We start from the raw sequence: 24526 nt of genomic DNA on the forward strand, positions 1-24526 counted from the left end.
GGGGGAAGGTCTTTACAGAGAGAGTGATGAGGTGCTGTAACAGGCTGCCCAGAGAGGTTGTGGATGCCCCATCCATGGAGGTGTGCAAGCCCAGGTTGGATGGGGCCCCGGGCAGGCTGGTCTAGTATTAAAGGTGCAGATTGGTGCCCTGCATGCAGCAGAGGGGTTGGAGCTTGATGATCTTCAAGGTCCCTTCCAACACAAGCCATTCTATGATTCTGTGACTATGGAGTGTGGCTGCAGTTCCTTCCCCCAGCTTGGAAACTAGATTTTTTCAACTGCATAACATAAAAAAATGTGCATGCTTATAAACATACAGGAAGAACAAAAAAGGATTGGGAATAAAATAAAGATTGCCTTCTATTCCAATTGGGTATGTGAGTCACGCTTTCAGACAGCAGTGGGATGTTTAAGGTTTTACAGTGCCCAGTACTGAGATGGGAACTCTGCTATGACCCTGATGCCTTTGCACTCTCTGGCACAGAACAGCTTGAGGTGAACAAGCCTGTTATTAACACATTGCTCAAAGGCTGTCTGAAAACACAATGGCTGCAACATATGTTTTGGCAGCTTCTGAAGGGGTGCCAAATGAGAATCCTCCACTGCCGGAGAAACGGCTACGCTGTTTGTTGGCCCATGCCCTGTTTGGGGGACTTAGTTACACAGACTCTTTTTCTCATTCCAACGTACATAATCACACTGTGTACACACTGTGTATGGACTTTTTTTTTTTTTTTTTAATGTGTGTGTCTTTCCACAGATTATTTCCTTTCTTTTTTCCAGTTTACATAGATAATCTACAGTATTGGTGAGAGAATTATGCATTACAGCTAACAGCGGCAAAGAGGCTGTCCTGGCAGTCCAAGCATTACATTCAAGTTTTGATTCTTGCACACTGGAGAAGCCACAGGTTCTCTGCTGGTTGCAGAATCAGATGTTCAGAGGGTAGCAGAGATCACAGAATCACAGAGTTGTTGGGGTTGGAAGGGACCTCCAGAGATCATTGAGTCCAACCCCCCTGCCAAAGCAGGTTCCCTACACCAGGTAGGTCCACGCTGGCCAGTAGAGCTTTGCTACCACAGTGTGGTACCTGTGCCCGAGTAGTGTGAAAGCTCTTGTAGCAATCTAGCTCTTGTAGCAATGGCTCTTGGTGGAATAGTTTCCTGCCCTTATACACGCTCCTGAGTGAAAGCCAGCTTCTGCCAGGAGCTTCCCTTTGGTGCTTGACTGCAGAGTCTTGCCCTAGCTCCAAGCCCAAGCATATTCTCACCTTGTGGAGGCTAAGCACAGCTCCAGCTGAGTCTGGGTGCACCCAGATACAGGCACCACCCAGTTTCTGCAATGCATGGTAGCTGGAAGACTGGACAGATTGGGAGTGCAACCCCTTCTCATGGGAGGGGGTCCGGAAGTAGGCTATGGGGCATCACCATTTTCTGATGAAATGGCTTCTAGAAATCTGGGAAGCAAGAGAAAAGGAAATATCTCAAACACACAAGCAATCACTTATGGCTGGCAAAGGCTTCCATTAGACACCAAGTCTGACTCAGGGAGGCAGTGGTTATACAACATCTTTGGCTTCAGCAGGCAGAAATGGAGCAAGAGCACTCCAGCCATTCCTGAGCATATATGCCATTAGCAGCAATATTACCAAAACAGGGCCTTCCAGCTCTGTGACTTTGAGTAAACCCTTTGGTCTCAGATACCTGGGTCTCTAGGCTGTGAGATGGTCAGGATGTGTCTGCTCATAGGAAGGTGGCCAGCAGAACTGTGAAATGGAGCCAAAGTGGTGTGAGGCTCCATTTTTCCATCTTGCAAAAACGAGAATTTTCTGCTCTGTTGTCTTGCATCTGCAGTACAGAAATTGTATTATTCTTGTTGTAATTCCATGCACGCACTCTGCCTTGCTTATAAACTGAAATACAAGTTGAGATCTACCTGCTTAATATAATTCAGTACTTGCAGTTTTGTGTCATTATAGCTGATTCATTTAATCAGGTGTATGAAAACTGTTTGTCATCTGCTACTTTACCTGACATGGAAGTTTGGGGGATATTTGCATAAAAAGCAATACAGATTTCTATGCTGTTTATCTCATAATACATAGATTACCGTGTGATTTATTTTATCTTTGTACACAGCCTGCTTTACTCCCTCAGAGATTTCTCTGCACCAGGAAAAATTAAAAAAAAATAAAAATGTAGTGCTCACAGAGACCTCTCATTTTTCTAAAATGTCATCATCCCATGACTTCTTCATGCCAGCCTGGAGAAGGCTGAGCCCATGCAGCTCCCCATAGCCACCACACCCTCACTGGCTGCATTTCTTGCAGTGCAGGCTCAGAACATGATCTATCCCCACTTCTCTGCAGGCTTATTCTTTCCACCAGAGCTTATAGATGGATGCTGGGCTGAAAGCAACCTCTTTGGGCCAAAAATGTTGTTTATGAGAATCTGCTTGCAAAGCTGGGAGAGAGAGATTTCTTCCTTCCAGCAGGAATCAACAACAAAAAAAAATGTGCCCAGCACTGCCCCTGGAGAGCATCTATGGAGAAGACAAGATATGCCCACATCCCTGGGACCTGAAAGGCATTCCCAAGGCACATTTTAGGGCTGGTCTTCAATAAAACAGGTTTTCCTCACAGGAGAGACAGTTTAGTAGTTAGAAGACACTAGTGTGCTCAATTTGCCATTTCGTCCTTTTGCTGTAGAGACTTGACTTGGTTCCTGAGAAATGTTTTCTTTTAAATTAATCTGATTATGTCTATTTCTGACTGCCAGGTCCTGGGTGCACATCTGCCCTCATCTTCTCTGGGCTTTGAGTAAAGCACATAAGTTTCTGACGGTACAGGACAGCACCAGGCTTTCTGTGCCTCTGGTCTTCTGCTGCTGTGGTTTTCAATCAGCACTGTCAAACTTCATCATTAGTCCTTTCCTTAAACTGCTAAGAAGAAACCGTGTGCAGCTGATGATGACATGGCAGTAGGCCATCTGCTTCAGCCCCTCTGCTCTGGCACGAACACCCAGAGCAGGGTGCCCCAGGGTCATGTCCAGGTGGCCCTGGGAGATCCCCAGGAAGATCCCAAAGCCTCTGGGCAGCCTGTGCCAGTGCTCCATCACTGCACAGCACAGAAGGGCTCCTGGTATTCAGAGGGAACCTCCAGTGCTCCAGTTTGTGCCCATGGCCTCTGGTCCTAGCATCAGGCACCACTGACAAAAGTGGATCCTGCCTCTTGGCACTCTCCTTCCAGGTATTTGTAGACATTGGTGAGATCACCCCTCCCCTCTCAAGCTTCCTGTTCTCCAGCTGAGCACCCCCAGCTCTCTGAGTCTCTCTTCACAGGAGAGGTGCTCTGCTATGTCCAAGTCCCTCTTGAACTGGGAGGCACAGAACTGCACCCAGCACTTCAGGTGCAGCCTCACCAGTAATGAACAGAAAGGAAGGATCACCTCCCTTGACCTGCTGCTGATACTTTGCCTAATGCAGCCCAGACTGAATTTTGCCATCTATTTTCTCAGACACAACATCTGTTTCCATGCAAACAAGAAGAAAATTGGTGATTAATGCACAGCTCCACTCCTCGGCAGCTGGCCCCCAGATCCTCCTCCATGGTGTGAAATGTCTCTGTGGCAAACATAAGGTTCAGATTTTAAATGAGGAATTAATGAAAGTTTGCCTTTCCTTCTTGTTGTCCCTTTAAATTTAGTTTCCATGGAAACAGGTCTGGAGAGGCTGCCTGGAGGGAGCAACCAAGAAGAAATCCCGGGCTTGCCGCTTTCTGTGCTGGTTTACCAGCTGAGCCACTGCAATAGCCAGGCTCTCTCAGACGTGTTCACTATTGGTTTTTTGTGTTGGGATAAGATCAAAGATTCCCCATGGAGAAACTTCTGCAGCAAATCATGAGCCCATTCCTCATGTTGCCTTCACATGGCTCTGCCACTTGTAAACCACACTCCTCTCTGCTAACTGCTGGTCCTAGGGTGGGGATGAGACACAACATGAAACCACCAGTCATAACACCATGCTGTTCATGTCACTCATGCTAGAAAAAAATCACTCCACTTCTCTGTTTTATTTATTTATTTTTTCAGAGAGGTGGCAGGTGTGATCAGAGCATGCAAACAGACCTGAAAAGTGGAGATAAGCTTGTCACTAATTTGCTGTTTATCCAAGGAGAAAACTGTGTTGGAGAGCACCTCACTCCTGTCAGAGCCACCTCTGGGTATTTTGCAGCAGGGCAAGGGGTGGGACATATGCTGACAAATGGCCTGAGAGAATTCGGCTGTAGGTGTGGGTGCAGTGTTTCACAGAGTTAAGCTGTCAGGGAGGTTGTGGGCTACATCTCTGCCTTGGTGGATGCTCAGCCAGGCCTTTGGGTCTCCACTAGAGAGATTTCATTGGGCCATTCTCAAAGAGACTCGGGGAACAAAGTGTCCTACGTACTGCACAGAGAAGCAGTGAAACAGCATCCAAAAGCATCAGTGATTTCATCAGAGTAAATGCACTCTTTATCCAGTAGAGTATTTAAATCCAGTACCCCTTCTCAAAGCAGAATTAACTGCACAAAAGCCAGAAATTGTTAGTGTTCGAGAATCCACCCACTCCTTGGGCAACCTTCTTACTTGAAGTAAGCCTTTTTCAGAAAGCTAAGCACAATTATTCACTTTTTATCCATGGGGGACTTGTGGAACAAATCTCCCTCCTCCTTCGTACATTCATAAATGTGAAGGTTAGCACACTCCTCATCCTCTGCCCCACTACCCTTGGCTGCAGTGCCCTGTGATGAAGCATCCAGTTTCTCACCCAGCTGAGCCTCTGTCCAATGCTTCCCACTCTGCCTTCTCTCTTCTGCTCCCTTCACACTGCCTGGGCTGCTGTGTAGCAGCACACATATATCTGATAACGATCTGCTGATAACAGATTGAAGGAAACGAGGACAACCTAAAGCATTTTTTTCTTTAATGACCCATCTCAACCACTTCACTTTCCCCCTGGGCTCCTTTATGCAACCCATCTCATTGTTTCTTCCAGCGTTTCCTCCAGAACCCGAAGCTACGTGGGTAGATCGGAACTCCCGAGTTCGCCCCACAACTCTCGATTAAAAACAACGCACCCTGTCCGCCATTTTGTGTGGCCGTCACACGCCGGGGCGGGGACTCGAACCCACGGCCGCTCCGCCCTTCCCCTCCGCCATTCGCGGGCGGAGTAACTTGTCCGCCGCGGGCCACCGTCTGCCGGCTGTGCGCTGCCGTGCGGGTCCGGGCGGGTACAGTGGTAGCAGGAGGAGCCGTCCTGCGTGTGAGGCCAGTCCGGCCCGGCTGCCGCGCCGCCATGAGCGAGAAGGGCGAGCTGGACCTCACCGGGGCCAAACAGAACACGGGCATGTGGCTGGTGAAGGTGAGTGGCCTCCGAGGCCTTGCTGCGCTGAGCCGGGCCGCGTTCGGCGCCGTGGGCCCGGCAGGGCCTTGTGCGGCCGTCCTGAGGCGCTGCCGGTAAGGGCGGCGAGACCGGGGCGAGGGGAGTGAGGAGAGTTATCCCATCCAACCTGGCCTCGGGTGCCTCCAGGGCTGGTGAGAATGCCGCTCTCCTCCTCTTCCCCTTTCAGAAGCAGAAGGAACAGGCGTGGTGCTTTAGTGTGAAGGAAGATGTAAAGACGCGACAGTTCCCAAGCGCTGGTTTTGAGTGGTGAGAGGTGTAGCACGTACTCGAGCTGCCATGATGCCCAACCATGTCCCTCAGTGTCACATCTGCACATTCCTCAAAAATACCTCCTGGGATGGTGACTCCACCTCCCTAGGCAGCAAGTTCCCTAGGCGTGCCTCACCGCTGTTTCTGAGAAGAAATTTTTCTAATATCCAACCTGAACCTCCTATAGAGCAAATTAGGGCCATCACCTCTCATCCTATCTCTGTTACCTGGGAGAAGATGCTGAACCCCACCTTGCTACAACCTTCTTTCAGGAAATTGTAGACACTGTAATGGCTTATCCACGGAGTTAGAAATCAAAGTGACAGAGAAAGCTGCAGAATGATATGATGACACTGATAGACAAGAAGGTGAAATGACAAATGAAAATTGGAGGTGAGAAATGTAAGCTGACATGCATAAGCTATGCTAATTGTTCTTACACAATGGTTGGATCTGTCCTGCGTGTTGTCCTTGAGTCAGAAGCTTGTGATTTTACAGTAGGTGTGGATAGCTCTGTGAAAATGCCACATCAGTAACAGCCAAATAAGCAGATTCAATTTTAGGCATGATTACAAACAGCATGGAGAACAAAAGATGAAATATCATGCCACTGTATGGCCTGTACCTGGCCTTATAATCCCTGCAGTGAGAGGGACATAACAGGCTTAGAAGGTCAGAGAAGAGCTTGAGGAATGAGGAATGATATCTGTGTGGGGGAACTCCTCAATATGCTATTATCGTTCAGGCTGAGAACATGATTAATTGTCAGTCCTACAGATGTCTAAGAGTAGTGAATAACTTTGCATGAGACTAGGGAAAAAAGTGAACAGGAGAAGGTGAACAGGTAAGAGTCAGCTCTAATGCAGTATTGAGGGGAGTGACAAATTAATTCATTTGGTGGGCATTCAGAGCAGACAAATCAGGTACTGCTTTGCACAATGTATATTTAAGTTCTGCAACATTTTGAAGTAGGAAGATGTAACTGTCAGACCTTTGCAGAAACTGAAAAATCCATTAGGCAGATGGGTGCAAGCATACTGTATTGAGATATTATAAATGAAGATGCTTTCAAGACCATTGAGTAAAAAATCACAGAAACTAGAAGAGCGTGCTGTGGAAATATCTGTTCTTCTGATGTTTTCTGCTCTTCCATATGTGCCTGCAGTTGATTGCAGCTGAGGAAAGGATTCTGAACTCAATTGTCTTAGAATCATGGAATGGCCTGGGTTGAAAAGGACAACAAATATCATCATCATTTCAACCCCCTGCTATGTGCAGGGTTGCCAACCAGCAGACCAGGCTGCCCAGAGCCACATCCAGTCTGGCCTTGAATGCCTGCTGGGATGGGGCATCCAAACCTCCTTGGGCAACCTATTCCAGTGTGTCACCACCCATCAGTGTGTGAAAAAATTACTGTCTTTTAGTCTGATATGGTTTAGTGGCTCTTGAAGCAAGACAGGAATGTTCAGGCACATCAGTGCTTGCAGCTGACACTGCTCTTACAGCACAGGGTGCTGCCTGCTTTAATGAGAAAACAGAAATAAAAGAACACCTAAATATGGTTCGTGCAGGTATGTATTCATGCATGTGGTCTGAATTAATAATTTGTCTGTCATCTTGCATAAAAAAAAAAAATATTAGAAAATTGCTAACATTGGTAAACCATAGCAAGATGTAAAAGCTACAAAGAGAAGTAATATATAGAGCAAAGTAAAGTCCGTTTAGTATTAGGCATTGGAGTTCTTAATTTCTTTTTCTGTCTGTGTTTTTTGTAGTTTTGTTTTTAATTTGCTGCATTGGTTTTTATTAAAAAAGAGGATAGTTTTGAACGTGCAAAAGAGGAAATAATATAAAAGAAAACAGAAACATAGACTAAGTTCAGCTTCTTACTTGATTTCTGATGTATGTACAGCATACAGACAGGATAGCTATGTATGTAAAGAGCAAAGTACACAGAGAGGAAATGGTCAGTGGTTTATTAGAGGTAGGGGATGCCTGTGTGTTTTTCTCTAAGGGTAGCTGAGAGATGCATGGAGCAGGGCCCTTGTGCTGGAGCCCTGGTGTCCTTGTGATGTGAACAGCAAGAACAGAACAGCAGTCTTAAGAGGTCTTGAAGTGATGTACCTCTGATTCCTTCTCCTTATTCACTTGTATGCTTTATGGAGAAAAGAGTATTTGCACTATGAGCCCCAGAATAAAGGCCACTTGTCTCAAGAACTGCAGGTAATCTTTCAGAAGGACAGTTCTTCTGTCCACAATTCAGTCTTTCTGGGAGAGTGCGTTTTTTCAAAATCCTGGTTAGGATTCTTAGAAAATTCTTGTTGTTCTGGACAAGCTCTTGTTTCCTGCACATTATTTTGAGATTTTATGTGTTGTTCTTACTACATTTTCTGTACGTTAAAGATTCTGAAAGTGGACTAGCTTCTGCAAGTTCAACTTTTAGCATGATAAGATTAAAAGGAACTTTCCAGTTAAGCATTCTCTACCGAAGTAAGACATTATTTGTCTTTCCTGTGATTGCTTATGCCATTGGCATGGAGCTAGAGATTTTAGCTTGTGGTTTTGAGCGTGCCATCTAATTTTAACTGAAGTAACCATGTACAGATAGAATCCTTTGATCGTTGTTCTTCATTACCCTTTTTCCTCGTTCTTGCACAGTAGCCATTGATTCAGATAGGCTGGCAGAAAGATGATTAATTGCATCCTTTGAGTCTGTGCAACTGAAAGGAATATGATTGATCTGCAGCTTCTCAGTTTGAATAAATTCCCTATCTGATCATATTGTATAGCAAGTCAGTGATTTTAATGGCATCAGAGTCCTTCAGTCCTTTTCCACTTATACTGAATGCGTATCTACTCATTACCTGGCAGTATAAATTAGATACTGACGAGGTATGAGCACATCATAATATTTCCATTGAGTCAGCCAGAGCACATGTCAAAGCATTTATCGTGTTACTAGAAAGAAAATGAGATCTGATTTGGCATGAAATCTGTTATAGAAAGTTACCGCTTCAAAAACTGAATAAAATATATCTTAATAGGTTGTGTTCACTTATTGCTTTGTTGTGTGCTTGTGACATGATTGACCCAATGCTAGCAGCTGGTGGCACCTGGACTGATGCTGAGTTTGGCTGGGAAGTTGGAGGACATTGCTGTCTGTCTGTTCTGCAGCTGTCAAGGTGCAGTGAGGCTGAGGGAAAGAGCTAAGCACCAGTTCAAAGATATTTTCTATGCTTGTTTGTTTTGTTAAGCAAGAACAGCTTCGTTAACTGTTCTTCCTTAACTTTTGTTAACTTTCTGTGAATCAGAAATCACCAAGGTTGGAATAGACCCACAGGATCACCCAGTCCAACCATCCACCCATATCACCTACAGTTCTCACTAAGCCATGTCCCTCAACACAAAATCCAAACGTTCCTTGAACACCTCCAGGGTCGGTGACTCCACCACCTCCCTGGGCAGCCCATTCCAGTGCCTGGCCACTCTTTCAGAGAAGTAGTATTTCCTAACGTCCAGCCTAAATCTCCCCTGGCACAGCTTGAAGCCATTCCCTCTGGTCCTATCACCAGTTACACGAGAGAAGAAGCCGACCCCCAGCTCACTACAACCTCCCTTCAGGAAGTTATAGAGAGCAATGAGGTCTCCCCTGAGCCTCCTCTTCTCCAGGCTGAACAACCCCAGCTCCTTCAGCCTCTCCTCATATGGCCTGTGTTCCAGACCCCTCACCAGCTTTGTTGCCCTCCTTTGAACACGTTCCAGGGCCTCAATGTCTTTCTTGCAGTGAGGGGCCCAAAACTGGACACAGCACTTGAGGTGCGGCCTCACCTGAGCTGAGTACAGGTGGACAGTCGCTTCCCTGTTCCTGCTGGCAGCACCGTTCCTGATGCAAGCCAGGATGCCACTGGCCTTCTTGGCCACCTGGGCACACTGTCGGCTCATGTTCAGCCGAGCATCAATCAATACTCCCAGGTCCATTTTCTCTACGCAGTCCTCCAGCCACTCATCCCCAAGCCTGTAGCGTTGCCTGGGGTTGTTGTAGCCGAAGTGCAGGACCCGGCATTTGGCCTTGTTGAAACTCATCCCATTGGCCTCAGCCCAGCTTTCCAGCCTGTCCAGATCCCTCTGCAGGGCCTCGCTACCGCCAGGCAGATCCACACTTCCAGCCAATTTGGTGTCATCCACAAACTTACTGAGGGTGCACTCAATGCCGTCATCCAGGTCATCAATAAAGATATTGAAGAGGACAGGCCCCAGCACCGACCCCTGGGGAACACCACTCACGACCGGTCACTGGCTGCATTTAACTCCATTCACCACCACTCTCTTGGCCCGGCCCTCCAACCAGTTCCTTATCCAGCCAAGAGTGCATCTGTCCAAGCCATGGGCTGTCAGCTTCTATAAGGAGAATACTGTGGGGGAGACAGTGTCAAAGGCTTTGCTGAAGTCTAGGTGTGGACTACATCAACAGCCTTTCCCTCATCCACCACGTGGATCACTAGATCATAGAAGGAGATCGGTTTGGTCAGGCAGGACCTGCCCTTTTTGAACCCATGCTGGTTAGACCTGATCCCCTGGAAAGGTTATTAAATGGAAGGTTATTATTAAATTGATTTGAGCTTTAGAACTTTGCAAATTACTGTTTATCAGAGCAGACAAATTGGAATAGAATCATAGAATGGTTTGGGTTGGAAGGGACCTTTAAGATCATTTAGTTCCAACCCCCTGCTATAGGCAGGGACACCTCCCTCCGACCAGGTTGCTCAAAGCCCCATCCAGCCTGGCCTTGAATGCTTCCAGGGAGGGGGCATCCACAGCCTCTCTGGGCAACCTGTTCCAGTGTCTCACCACCCTCACAGTAAAGAATTTCTTCTTCATATCTAGTCTTAATCTGTCCTCTTCCAGTTTAAAGCCATTTCCTCTCATCCTGTTGCTCCATGCTCTTACAAGAAGTCCCTCCCCAGCTTTTCTGTAGGTCTTTTCAGATACTGGAAGACAGCTATAAGATCTCCTTGGAGCCTTCTCCAGGCTGAAGAACCCCTGCTCCCTCAGCCTATCCTCATAGGGGAGGTGCTTCTGCCCTCTGATCATCGTCATAGCCCTCCTCTGGATCAGCTCCAACAGGTCAATGCCCTTCTTGTATTTGGGGCCTCAGAACTGGATGCAGTACTCCAGGTGGGATCTCATGAGAGCAGAGTAGAGGGGCAGAATCACCTCCCTCTCCCTGCTGGTCACACTTCTCTTGATGCAATCCACGATATGGTTGGCCTTTTGGACTGCAAGCCCATATTGCTGGCTCATGTTGATTCTTTCAACTGTCGACACTCCCAAATCCTTCTCTAGCCCAGTTTCCTCAGCTCTGAAATGAAACTTGGCTTACTTTTATTCTCTGCAGGACAAAATCAGAGTACAAAGTGCCAATTTGCTGCTTGAAACTAAATATCACAAATAGAACGTGGTATGTTTATCAGTGTCTACATCTTGCAGCGTTTCCCTACATGGGCACAGATATTTTCAGTAGCTGTGGACTGTGTCAGCTGGAATTAACTTTACTGTGCCAGTAACATGAACTGAAGCATTCCTGCAAAAATAAAGAGTGTAGATTTGCCCTGATTTGTCATAAATATGTGAAGAAGGAAGGTACATAATTCCTATACTGAAACACTTCTTTAGTGCGTGGTACTGGTGCAGAACAATGATTTTTCCTGTAACAGTTCAGCAAGCTTCAGGTTTTTGAGATAATGTTCTTGCAGGGACTGCTACATCTGTATTTAAGAAGAGTTTGTAGGAAGTAGAAAGTTCAATTAGACTGCATTCAGCTATTTCCTTTTGAACACAATCCATAATTCCCATATCACTTGAACCATGTTACAGACAGTTGCAAATTGTCGGGTATGAGATTGTCCTCGCTGCCACAGGTGTGTGTTCCATCTTTTGATGTGTTACTTCTATATCTAATAGCTTGTGTGTGTAGAGGGTAAATTGCTCCACCTCACATTTATTATAATGACGTGTTATGTTCAGTCTGTATCAAAAGACATCATTGGAAAGACAGCCATAATTGCTGAATGGTGGGGAAAAAAATCCTACGTGATTGCACTGTGCTAATAACGGTTTGGCTGACTTGTGGCAAGGAAAGATAGGCATGGGCTGGAGGACTAGTGCTGTTCCCATTGCCCTGGGGCTGAATTCAGCAGTGCTGCTCTCTGGGACAAGGCTGTGGCACTTTCTGAAGTCCTCTGGAAATGTGCCCTCTTGCCACCACTCTGTTTTAGAACTGTTTGCCAGCTAAACAGAGGCAGCACAGGCTATTGACACAAGCACTTAACATTTTGATTTCCCAGAAGAAAATGTGACACATCTTCTTTAAGCTTGTCTGGTCTTTAAGAAGTACCCCTGGGTAATCCTGCTGAGCACTGGCCACATTCTTCTGGCCTTGTTATCTCCAGAAAAATGAAGTGCTGTTGCAGGTGCACCTGCCCTCCAGGATGTGTTTGGAAACCCACAGTGTGTGTGTGCAGCATGGCAGCTGCAGCGAGGTGTGAGGCTGGCCATGGAAGAACCAGGGTTACCTGGCAGCAATGAGCTGGTCTGTTGTGGCCAGAGAGCAGAGGGGCAGGTCATGATTTCAGCTCATGCTGTGTTAGCAGGAAAAGAAATGAGCCACCTTTCAGCTTGTTGGTTTGCTGCTTGTGCTGTGAGGCACCTTTACTGCTTGTTCAAGATTCAAGATAGTTCAACACTAATCCCTCCTTTGGGACAAACATACTCTAACCTGGCCTTATTTTAATGCTTTCTTATTCTTTTTTTCCTCTCCCAGTGGAATAAATTGTCTACTGTGTGCACTTCAAACTATGTTCTAAAGTGGTCAGTCTGTGAGCATTTAAAGTTTGTTCACGTACACAGTTTATACAGAATTTTAAAATCTGCTTTTTTGAAATCTGTTGTCTTTTAGGTCCCCAAATACTTGTCTCAGCAGTGGAGTAAAGCCTCAGGAAGAGGTGAAGTGGGAAAGCTGAGGATTGCCAAGTAAGCCTTTACTGTACCTTCACTGTTCCCAGTTCTTAGCCAGTGTACTTCTTCTAAGTTACCTGCAGTAAAATAGATAATGTTGCACCTCTTATGTTACATAACTTGGTTTTTCACAAACACTGTGTGCATATTTCTCTGTAAACTAAAAAAAACCACTTGTATATTGATTATACATAAATACATGAAATTATACTGGGGTGTGGCTGTAACCCATAACGTGGTGATTGATTTCTTAAACCCAAGAAATATGCACATCTAACTGGAAAATCTCCTTTAACTTATTGATGTGCTATTTTGCTGCTTCTGTTCTCACCTCTTGAATTTTCCCATTCATTTTTGGGTGTCAGCATCCAAAAACAATTGAGCAGCTCAGAAATCAAAATGAGTAACAAAGCTAGAATCTGAATTTGCTTTTTCATTGGGGAAGGCAAAGCTTGTGGAAGTAGAAACTAAAACATGAAATATTTTCTTTTGCAGAAATCAAGGAAGAACAGAAGTAAGTAACTATTAAATCCAAAGGCTCTGGATGTGTTATATTTTGAACTCTAAGAATTGCTTATAACTTGATGTTTTCTAATATTGTATTTTTCATCAAACCTGTGATAAAGCAGTGCATTGCACAGCTGAGAGTAGAGAATTCTATTTATACCTCTGCCCGTATGCTTACTGTGGGATTTCCCTTTCAGGGGAGAGTCAGGTTGGGTATTAGGAAAAGGTTCTTCACTGGAGGGCAGTGGGCATGCAACAGGCTGCCCAGGGCAGGGGTCATGGGGCTGAGCTGTCAGAGTTCAAGAAACCTTCGGACAGTGCTCTCTGACATAGGGTTTGATTTTGAATGGACCTTAGTGGAGCCAGGAGTTGGGCTCGCACTGATCCATGTTGGGTCCCTTCCAGCCCAAGATATATTCTGTGATTCTATGACTTCCATAAAATCTCTTTGTTCCTGAAGTTTGCTTAGAATCATAGAACTGGAAGAAGCTCTGACCCAACCTATGGCAGGGAAGCAAACCATGTTCACTGTTTGAGAACTTGTCCAAATTATAGAATAAGTGGAGAGATTACTGAAGGTCTGCATGTTTTGGTGGACTTTTCTAGGCTGGAATATGGGCCATGCTTCCTGATTTTTGTGAGCCCCTTGCCCAAGCCTTGATGTTGATGAGAGTCGTGGAGTGCATAGAGCCCAGCAGTGAGGAACCCCAGAAAACAGCTGGCTTTGCAGGGATGCTGGAGCTGTGTGGCAAAGTGAGGCTGAGCAGGATGTGCAGGAAAAGTTTGTGATACTGATCTGAACAATCCTTCATCAGGTTTCTTGCCATGTCCCACAGCTAGGGATTCTGCTTACCCAGTCACTCCAGTACCTCCTCAGAATCTTTATTAGGCATGTGATGTAAATACAGCAAAGGAGCTGTATTTGAACTTCTAATGTACGTGCAGCTCAGAGTTCCCAGGCTAATAACACTTGCTGTGCACATTAGCACTTTCTTGGGGAATAAACTGGCTGTGTGGAACATTTTAAAGTGCTCATACTAAGTGATGTCTGAAAAGCTATTTGCCTTAGATTTTAGTAAGTGAAATGAAAACATTCTTTGAGTGAAAGAAGTCATGAAGTTATTAAAAGATGAGTAAATTTTATTAAATACATGAAAACTTGTATTACCTTATTTCAACGGGAGATTCATGTATGAAGAGTCTTGTCTCACTCTATGTTTTTGAAATAGAAATGTTCTATGCTGCTTGCCTTTCCTCTCTTTGTATCTCCCTGTAACTCTTGAAACTGTGTAGTTGAGTCTGTTCAGTAACACTTTGATAATTGTGACTGCTAGGTGTCATTTACTTTGAATGAAGAGCTTGCAAGCATCAGTGATATTGGAGGAAAACCCGCTTCTGTCAGCGCACCAAGGGAGCATCCATTTCTTTTGCAAAGTGTGGGAGGACAGACCTTAACAGTGTTTACAGAAAGTTCAACAGGTAAATTAGAATTGCTGTTATTTGTTAGAGATCTAGCATGCATTATTTCAATGATCTGGATGCTGTAAAGGCCAGAAGACTGAGAAGTAAGCTCTAAGCTTTATTTTGTGGTTTTCTGCTTACATATCATCGTTGTTTTTTTTTGTTTTTGTGTTATCTTATACATTTCAAATGTGGGTCTGCTAAAACGAACAGAGAGCATACAGTGCAGTATATTGTCATTCTCTTTTAGACTTTTCATTGGAAAAGTGCTTTTGTGTTCCCATGTGCTTTTGGGAAGACCAAGGTCTCAACTGTGGATTTAGTTTCATAAAAATGATGACTGCTCCTCAGTCCGGTTGAACAGATTCAATTTAGCAATAAACACATCAGTTTACTACATTTTCTGCAAATAAAACTGTATTTTCAAGTGTATTAAAGCTTGACAAGATCATAATACTGAACACTGCAGCAGTAAGGTTGCTTTTTTTTTCTTGCTGAATACCAGTTGCCTTGCATGCCTTAAGTACAGCTCAGGAGCTATCTATGTAATTGATTTGGATGTTCAAGGTAATACATCCTAAATTCCATGTTAGGTATGAGCTACATGGTGGTGTTATAGTGTATGGTATGCTCAGCAGACTGCCTTGCTTATAAGTCTCATATGCTGTAAGGTTTTCCACTGAAGTTACATAGTCATGTTTTGGGTGCTGGAGAGAGAAGGAGTGAGTCATAAGAGAAGGAGCCCAGAGAGGTTGTGGATGCTCTGTCCCTGGAGGTGTTCAAGGCAAGGTTGGATGGGGCTCTGGGCAGCCCGGTCTGGTGCCAGACCTGAAGGTTGGCTGCCCTGCCTGTGGCAGGGGGGTTGGAACCTGATAATCCTTGGGGTCCCTTACAACCCAAAGCATTCTATGATTCTATAATTTCCATTTTGCCAGCTGTAATACAAAGTCCTGAAACCTTTAGGTATTAAGATACTGTCCTGCTTTTATTGATTTAATCGATTAAAAAAATAGCATTTCTTAGCAACTACAAAGTGTTACTCAAGGACCATAAATCTATTAAGAAGTTATAATATTTATTAGGAGTAAAGAGTGTTTATTGGAATGGCAAATGTTTGGATTGAAGCACTGAATAAGCACAGAACCTGTCAACACTGTTTTTACTTGGGTATAGCAAGCATGGCTTGCAATTAGTGCAAAATATCTAAACAGTTTTAATGTTGTGTTAAAGCTGGTATTGGCAATACAATAAAAAATAAGTGTCAGTGTACTTTTTTGCTTTACTTTTTTGATTGTTTAAAAATAAAAGAATATGACAAATATATCCAAAGTTCCATCCTGGTTGTTTACCAACACCATCTTCCTGCACCCACTCTTGTGTTGGAATGCCTGTTTCCAGTATGTTTTGAGCTCCATGGACAATTTCAGTACTGTGAAAACTTAAGTGTCTGAAGAGTGTACCCTAACCAAATGAGATGCTGCTGCCCTCTCTGAGTCCAAATGGAAAAGATCCTTTAATGTTGTGTCAGCCATGGAAAAAGGCTCCAACAACTCTTTAAACACCAGTTAATCCATAGTAGGAAGCAGTTGGAGGAAATTGAAATGCGTAAATTCTTCTGCTCACAGACAAATGTTTGTTTTCAAATTATAATTAATATATTTTGTGCAAAGTGTTGGTGATCTTTCTGCTTTGTCTTCTGCAAAGTACATCATATTACAGATTTGATATGTTAATTTGAAACATGGTCCAGTGGTTAAGCTGGTGTAGAACTGCTACGCCAGTGGTATTTCTGATGTTGCATCTGTAAGGATATATCTGAGGAATAATGTGAACAAAATATGGACCAAAAAGTGCTTTCTGCACTGTTGCTCTCACTCAGTACCTTTCCTGAGGACTGAACTTAATCTAAAACAGAGAAAATTGCATATAACAATTGGATTTCCTTTATATTTCCTTTCCAGATCTTTTGTGTCTGCTATCCTCTAATCCTGTGATCCCCATTATGTTGTGACCATCTTCACCAAAGAGTGGTCGGTCACTGGCACAGGTTCCCCAAGGCAGTGGTCACAGCCCCAAAATGCCAGAGTTAAGGAAGCATTTGAGTAACACTTTCAGGTCTATGATTTGGATGTGTGGACCCAGGGGTTGGTCTCAATCTTTGTGGACCCTTCCAGCTCAGGATGTTCTCTGATCTTTTTAATTCAGAAAATGAATGAGGGTTGACAAAGCTGCATCTGAAATCCTTTGTAATCAGAGAAGATGCTGTTGGGAGTTTACCCAGCTGGCCAACTCAGCACTTCACATTGAATCTCTGTATCTCTGGTTGTCCTATGTTAGTTAATGGACAGAAATAGCTTCTTTTGACGTTCCCTTCGTTACGTCCAGAGTCTAATGAAGTGCAGTTTCTTGATCTTCTACTGCATGTACTAGGTCTGAGCTAATACTTCACTGATGACTGCAGAGGGATCCGGAGCACAGTTGTCTCTGGCTGTCTAGGCTGATTTCAGTATTATTTTAGCATTAAATATGAACTACATTCTGTTCCATAAACATCACCATATGTACATCAACAGTTGCTATGCAACAATGCTATTTGTGCTTCCAGTTATTTTATCTTATCTTTGTCATCAGCTATCACAGTTGTAATTTTTTTGAGCGGGAGGAAAGGAGAGCATTTTGTTCAATACAGCACATTGAAATATATGCAGAATGAATTTTTCTTATGTGTGTGTAGCTAAGAACTATCTAAGGGCAAATCTTAGACTTGGTATGGGGTATATTGGATTAGAAATATCCTTATAAGCTTCCTACTGGTATAAGGAAGTGGTATAATTTGACAGGTTCTGTCTTGAGTGAAGAATTGAGAACATGCTTTTGTTAAATATTTAACATTAAACTTTTCCAATTGTGATTGTAAATGAATTCCCTTAACTGCTTTAATTTCCTCTTGCTTAATTTTTCTGCCAGCAGGTAGTTAAGACTTGCTGGCACTTAATATAAATAAAAAATGCAGCTATGTTACAGACGATGAGAAAAGTTTCTTACTGAGCTGGTTATTGGAAAAACGTACTACTAATGTGGCTTGGAAAAACACAGACCTTGGCAGACAATTGCATTCCTAACTAAAGGACTGATGGACAGATAGAAAGATTTTATACTGTAGGATAAAATACAGCAGAAGATATTTCTATAAATTTGGATGTGATTACTCTTTTGCTTGAAAATTTGCATATTTATTCACAATCCCCTCTTTTAAGTGAGATTTCCTTCGTGTTTCATTTAGTGACATTTAATTCCTTCATTCTTGTCCCATTTTACTGATGTTTGAGTAAAATGTGCTTAGAGAATTGCGTTGGCAGAATGACTACTGAATCTTTGCTTCCTCCTGAGAAGCATTCACGCATGGATTGTTGCACCGTCCTGTAGTTCACAGAAGAAGCTCTTACCAAGACGTTCTTACCCAATTTTCTGCATCTTCTTTCAGAATCTCATTTTATGAAGAGCAGCTTCTTTGTTTTATAATCCCATTCAGTGATACCAGTAACTCTGCCTACGCACCAACTCCTTTATTTCCACTGCCGTCCAATGTTCGTCTCTTGTCTATTTTGCTTAAGCACAACTTCTAATGGGAGTGTCCCTTTTTTTGTGCTGGCACATGAATCATGCCTACTGTATAACTTACAGTGTGCCTGATTGTATTCCAGTGAAAATGATTGTTCAGAGCTTGAATTTTGAAATAGCAGCTATACCCAGCCATTTGAAGAAATCTGAAGGGAAGAAATGACTAATAAGGAGCATCTTTCCAAGATATTTTCTTTCAATAAAGAAAGCAGTTATTGCTATAATGACATTTAATTGTTTCCACAGCACTCTGAATCTTGTTGTCTTGGGATACAACTTCCAATCTTATTAGATACGTGTTTGACATCTCACATTTCTCATCAAACTGTTATTTGGAAAATAAATGTCCCCATTGTTTTGCATTTTGGCTCTGCCTGATCAGGAGTTTTGGTATATGCCTGTATACTTCAGCATATTTTTCCAGTTGCGTCTATTTCTTTGAGCTGTCACTTAATGTTCTGGTATCTAAAATGATTTGTGGTCTTAATTAATACTTCCTTGTTCCTTTATTTCTTTCAGTCTCCTATAGACTGGCTTTAGAGTATTCAGGTAACAGCAGGAGAGGAAGCCCTATTGACATCCTTAGAATCAAAAGGAACAATCCACAGCTGCCTTTCAGGTCTCTGGCACTTATGCAAATTTCCAAATATTTGTAAGGATCATAGAGAAGATGCAACCCATTATCAGAGAAGCAGAATATGTGACTCCAGTTTGTCATGTAATTACATTAGGCAGCGTTTTGATGGGTCAGGATTTCATATGTGTTACTGTGACATGCAGTCCACCAAAAAAAAGTGTTTGCTTATGGCATCTTTCTTTTCCGTCTCTAAAAGATGGAAATGGTATTTACTTACCAGCTTCTTCTGAGCACTGTGAGGATTAACAAATTGCTGTAAAGTGAGTTCAGCTGGTTGTTGGGGTAAGCTAATTTACTTTTCATTTTTATTATTAAAATTACAGACTCTTAATTCCCATGCAAACATGAAAAATTGTTTTGAGGATATAATGCATGAAATATGTGGAGTATTACTGTGGACTCAATATGATGAGAGTAGAGTTGGCATTCTGCCTACTTCGATGACTTTCAGTCTCTATGATGGGGGAAAAAGTCAGGCACCAGGTTTCTATATGGGAATCTTGTATGTTACAGAGGAGGCTGAACAAGTGCAATCTGCACAGATAAGGCTTCTTAAGTAGGCACAGTACAACTGCCTTCACCACCTTCACAATGTTTTCATACTCAGAAGACTTCAAAAGCAGAGATGTGATCCAATCATAACAAAAACTATTTTCTAATATTCAGGAAAAGTACTATTTTTTTGCAAGACTTGAATTCTATGTTTTTAAATCTCTGTTAAAGGCAGATTCCTCTGCTATATACAGGTGAACACACTCCTCCTCTGGAAGAGGTATCTCTGATTCAAATAGCTATATATCACAGAATCATGGAATGACCTGGGTTGAAAAGGACCACAATGCTCATCCAGTTTCAACCCCCTGCTATGTGCAGGGTCACCAACCAGCAGACCAGGCTGCCCAGAGCCACATCCAGCCTGGCCTTGAATGCCTCCAGGGATGGGGCATCCACAGCCTCCTTGGGCAACCTGTTCCAGTGCATCACCACCCTCTGTGTGAAAAACTTCCTCCTAATATCTAACCTAAACCTCCCCTGTCTCAGTTTAAAACCATTCCCCCTTGTCCTATCACTGTCCACCCTCATAAACAGCCATTCCCCTCCTGTTCATATGCTCCCTTCAAGTACTATGAGGCCACAATGAGGTCTCCCCGGAGCCTTCTCTTCTCCAAGCTAAACAAGCCCAGTTCCCTCAACCTTCCCTCACAGCAGAGGTGCTCCAGCCCTCTGATCATCTTAGTGCCCTCCTCTTGACTTGTTCCAAGAGCTCTGCCTCTTTCTTGTACTGAGGTCCCCAGACCTGAACTCCAGATGGGGCCTCGCAAGAGCCGAGTAGAGGGGGACAATCACCTCCCTCTCCCTGCTGGCCACCCCTTTGTTAATGCAGCCCAGAACACAGTTGGCCTTCCGGGCTGCAGGCGCACACTGCTGGCTCATGTCCAGCTTCTCATCCACCAGCACCCCCAAGTCCTTCTCCACAGGGCTGCTCTCAAAGGGTTCTTCACCCAGTCTGCATAAGCACCTGGGATTGCCCTGACCCAGGTGCTACACTCTGCATTTGGCCTTGCTGAACCTCACTAGGTTTTCATGGGCCCACTTCTCTAGCCTGTCCAGGTCCCTCTGGATGGCTTCCCTTCCCTCCGGTGTATCGGCTGCACCATTCAGCTCGGTGTTGTTGGATCCTACTGTTTGCATTGGTCCTCGTGCAATCAACCTTTTCACCGAGAAAATAGGAAATCAGCCATGTTAACCAGTGGCAGGAAGAAGGTTTTGTAATATAGGTCCTGTTTTCAGTTTTGTAAATACCCAGCCTGCAAATGACAGAAACGATCAAACTAATAACTGAAAACTTTTATCTCCAAGTTACAGTGGTAATTCCTTCTTGCTTATACGTAAAGTGTTCTTAATGATAGCTGTTATATGTCTGAGTTAGAAGCAAAATATGAGAGTATTTCATAATTTTTAACTGAGTTTCAGGTGAGTTAAAACATTTTTTATATCGCCTACATTAGGAGAGGTGTAAAACAAACAAATACAGGAGGTGCAGTCAAACTTCACGTTGAGAAATTTGTGTGGAGATTTACTTTCTTAGGGCTTTCTATGATAAATCTTGGTTTGCCAAAGTCATCTGGCCACTATCTTGAAAGGCTGGATTGGAAGTTAACACAGAAAGTTGTTTCTGCTTTGCACTCTGCCATTCACCTAGGTGATAATTTCTTTTTGCTATCCACAGCATGTGTCATTTTTTTCTTTTTCTTTCATGCATACTTTGATTCCCCATGGATCAGTACACATTCCTGATTTATCTGAAACTTATATTTTCACCTGAGGAGTTGGGCTATAGCATCATCTGAGGGCCAGTGATGAAAAGTTGGAAAGGCTGAAAAAATAAATTACTATGTTATCTGGAATGTTGCAGGAAAGCTAGAGAGGAGGTTGTTCATGCTTGTTATGTACATACTGCTAATTAACAGTATTCCTTTGCAGAGCTTTTTATTTATTTACTTTTTAATATACAAAACCAATGTTCATTTATTTACAGAGACTGGTGAGATATATGGATATTGTTTCTATCTTACGTGTAATCGTACCACTGGATTTCCATAACTTTGTAACTTCTTTTATGCAGATTTCAGTGAGAGGTGTAATGGAGTTATCTCATTTAAGTTGCAAGTTTGTGCATTAAAAGAGATTTTTGTTGCTCCATGTGACAAATTTTTCTTCCAAAAGTAAATTTATAAACATAATCTTCAAAATTGTGATTTTATCATAATCTATCCTTCTTTGCTTTGCAGCCCACTTTGTAGAAATGTTACAGAAATGTTACATTTCCTATTTTGTTCTTTTGTGTTTTTTTCCAGAGAGCCAACCAGAAGAAAAGTCTGAAAGTGGCAGCTATGGTGAGTGTGGACACTTTCTTTGAAACACTGCAGTAATGACTTAAAACTGAGGCTTTTCAGTTTTACTTTTCAATAAATTGGTAGCTAAAAAAAAAAAAAAAAGGTCTGTTATATTTCTAGGGCAGCATATCATAAACTTCTGCAACCAGAAGCTTAAATTATTAATATTTTTATTTAAATGGGAAAAAAATTATGGAGGAGAGCACTAAAAATGTAATGTTTTATGGAATGTCATTTTAGATTTATATTTGGTATTTCTTATGTATTTTTTTTTAGATCTTTTAGCTTGGCTCCTTTCATCCTGGTTGGAAAATTTGTAGATTTCCAAATCTTGTGTTATTTGATTTTAATTGCGTAGGCTAATTAGTCTAAATTACGGCATTCTAGCATTGTACTTCATTCAATTTTTCTAACGCTAGAGAAAGATTTATCAATTCCTTGGAAAGAGTCAGAAATTCTTAGCTCACTCATGTAAAATGCTTCTGTTAGGTAGGATATCAGGCAGGCTTAGGAATCAAAAGATTTTGTTTGAAATCTAAGCTAGTGTCTGCAGGCTTCCTTTACAGCAAGGAGGAAGGAGACAGCTCCATGAAATAGCTGAGAATAAGAGGGAGAGGTGCAAGTGCAATTCCCTAGCAGCTCAAGCAGAACCCTCTTGATGTCAGTCCTAGCTCCCTTCACTTCTGCTGAATCCTTTGGGCTTACATTACTGAAATTGCCAGATATGTACATGACAGCATGAAAATCTTAGTGTCAAGTAGCATTCAATAAAAATTCCCTTTTTTGCTTTTATGAGAGAAAGAGATTTCAGAAATGTCATTAATGAACTAGTGCAAATAAGTGGCAGGTTTAGAAGGAGCCTGCGATCCTGGGCAACTAGACATGGCTAATGCAGTGTATATATAGACACATCTCAGTCTTGTTTGTAGAATTACCTGTGATGCATACAGATTTAATTGTACCAACACTAATAATAAGGAATGGCAGAGGCAGTAGATGAACTGGAAAGAGTCTTACAATCCCCGTCCTTCTTTTTAAAAGGAATTCCTAAACATAAGTATAATGCTAATAGTCCTTCACATTGTCTTCTGGATGTGTTTTTTTGTACACTGTAGCATGAAGATGTCTGTTTCTTGTGTGTTTTATAAATAGCAGTTTATTCCAGATACTTGTTAAAACCTGATCACTGTAATTATAAGTTAATTGTGATATGACTTTCAGGTTATGAAGGGCTACTTTCTAGAGATTGGTATTGTATGCCACTTGAACACTGAGATTCACTGCCACGGGATGTTGCATTTAAAGGAGCTCACTTCTAAAATGAGTCAGCATATCAATACTTGCATTGCTCTGGTATTTCTATGTAGCTGTAGGCATACATGCTTGTTTGTGCTTTGCAGTTGTTTTGTTCACTTTTGTTCTGGCTGTTCATGTGAATGATTAAGTTGTCTGCATCTCACTCTTTCTGCTGCTCCTCGTCCATGGTACGTTGTGTAAGATGACTCTATTTAGTTGCTTTTGTTGCGTCAGTGAGGAGAATGAGCAACTGCATGTTGGGCACTGTTTAAATACACTGACAAGATAAAGTGCCAAACTCATCTGAGAGAATTAAGCTGGTTGGGGATTCAGTTACTAAATGATGGTAATTGGTTACACCATTTAAAGGCATTTAAAGGAAGACTCTTAGCCATCGGTTACACGTACTGGTTTGGAATTTGTTTATTCACTTTTTTTCCTAAATGCGTCATGGAACTCAGATGACCTTTCCCTAACTACCCTTCAAGTAATTCAGCTTCTTGAGTCCTCCATTTCACTGCTGGTCTAGTTTATCTTGTCCCACAATAAGTACTTTTGAGGCAAAGATGATGTCTTGTATACTTTTGTGTATTATTTTAGCATAACAAGACCCATTGTGACTACTTTTAGATGTTTCTGCAATAGAATTTATTTGTACCTAGAAAGTAAATAAAGGAAGTGAATGAGACAAATAATACAAGGAAATCCTTTGATTTACTTCCTTAAGATTTTAACCAGAATTTTTGCTTTAGGAGGATACTGTCAATCTTCAGAACTTATTTTATAGATCATTAGCATTATGTATGACGTTTGTAGTAACGTTTATCATTGGATCAGTGTTGCCACAATACCTAATACTGTACAGAGAGACAGCACAATACTGGTTCAGACCAAAGATCATGTACCCAGTATCTTGTCCTCAGTGGTGCCTAAGAATTCATGAGAAGAGGATAAGAACAACATAGCAGCATTGTGGTGCTTCCCTAGGAATACTTCTTCCAGTCTTTAATGATGTAAGGTCAGAGAGATCCAGACCAAGCAGTGATGGTATTTTATTTAGTAGGCCCTCTTCGATTTCACTTCTGTGAAGTATCCCTGTTGGTTTTTGAGCCCATGTAACTGGTTCCAACTTTGAATGATGTGAAGGTTGTAGTCAAAATATTAAGGAATTAAGGTATAACATCGAACAAGTTTACCTGAAAAAAAATTTGAGCTCCTTTCACATATTCAGTTTGATAATTTGAGATCAACAGTGCTCAGGGATTCAGCCAATGTTGTTCAGTGCCTGGAGCCAGGTTTTTGTTGAATGTGAAAGGAAGGTAACAGGTAAGATGTCAACTAAAGGAAGGAGAAATGTGAATTGGTCCTACTCATTCCTATATGACGCTGAGCAACATCATATATTTTC

The 24526-nt window shown here is 42.7% G+C and overlaps 1 protein-coding gene across 1 annotated transcript in view; it reads left to right on the forward strand.

Moving 5' to 3' along the window:
• Nucleotides 1-545: 545 nt before the first annotated feature.
• Nucleotides 546-24526, forward strand: part of GTF2F2 (general transcription factor IIF subunit 2) — a 95835-nt gene continuing 71854 nt past the window's right edge. The window contains exons 1-6 of the mRNA XM_052705660.1: nt 546-686; nt 5062-5394; nt 12641-12714; nt 13195-13213; nt 14541-14685; nt 21784-21822. Of these exons, the coding sequence (XP_052561620.1) occupies nt 546-686; nt 5062-5394; nt 12641-12714; nt 13195-13213; nt 14541-14685; nt 21784-21822 (751 nt within the window). The remainder of the gene's footprint in view (nt 687-5061; nt 5395-12640; nt 12715-13194; nt 13214-14540; nt 14686-21783; nt 21823-24526) is intronic.

Source organism: Tympanuchus pallidicinctus, unplaced genomic scaffold (assembly GCF_026119805.1).
Source record: "Tympanuchus pallidicinctus isolate F22 unplaced genomic scaffold, pur_lepc_1.0 scaffold6, whole genome shotgun sequence".
NCBI classification, from domain to species: domain Eukaryota; kingdom Metazoa; phylum Chordata; class Aves; order Galliformes; family Phasianidae; genus Tympanuchus; species Tympanuchus pallidicinctus.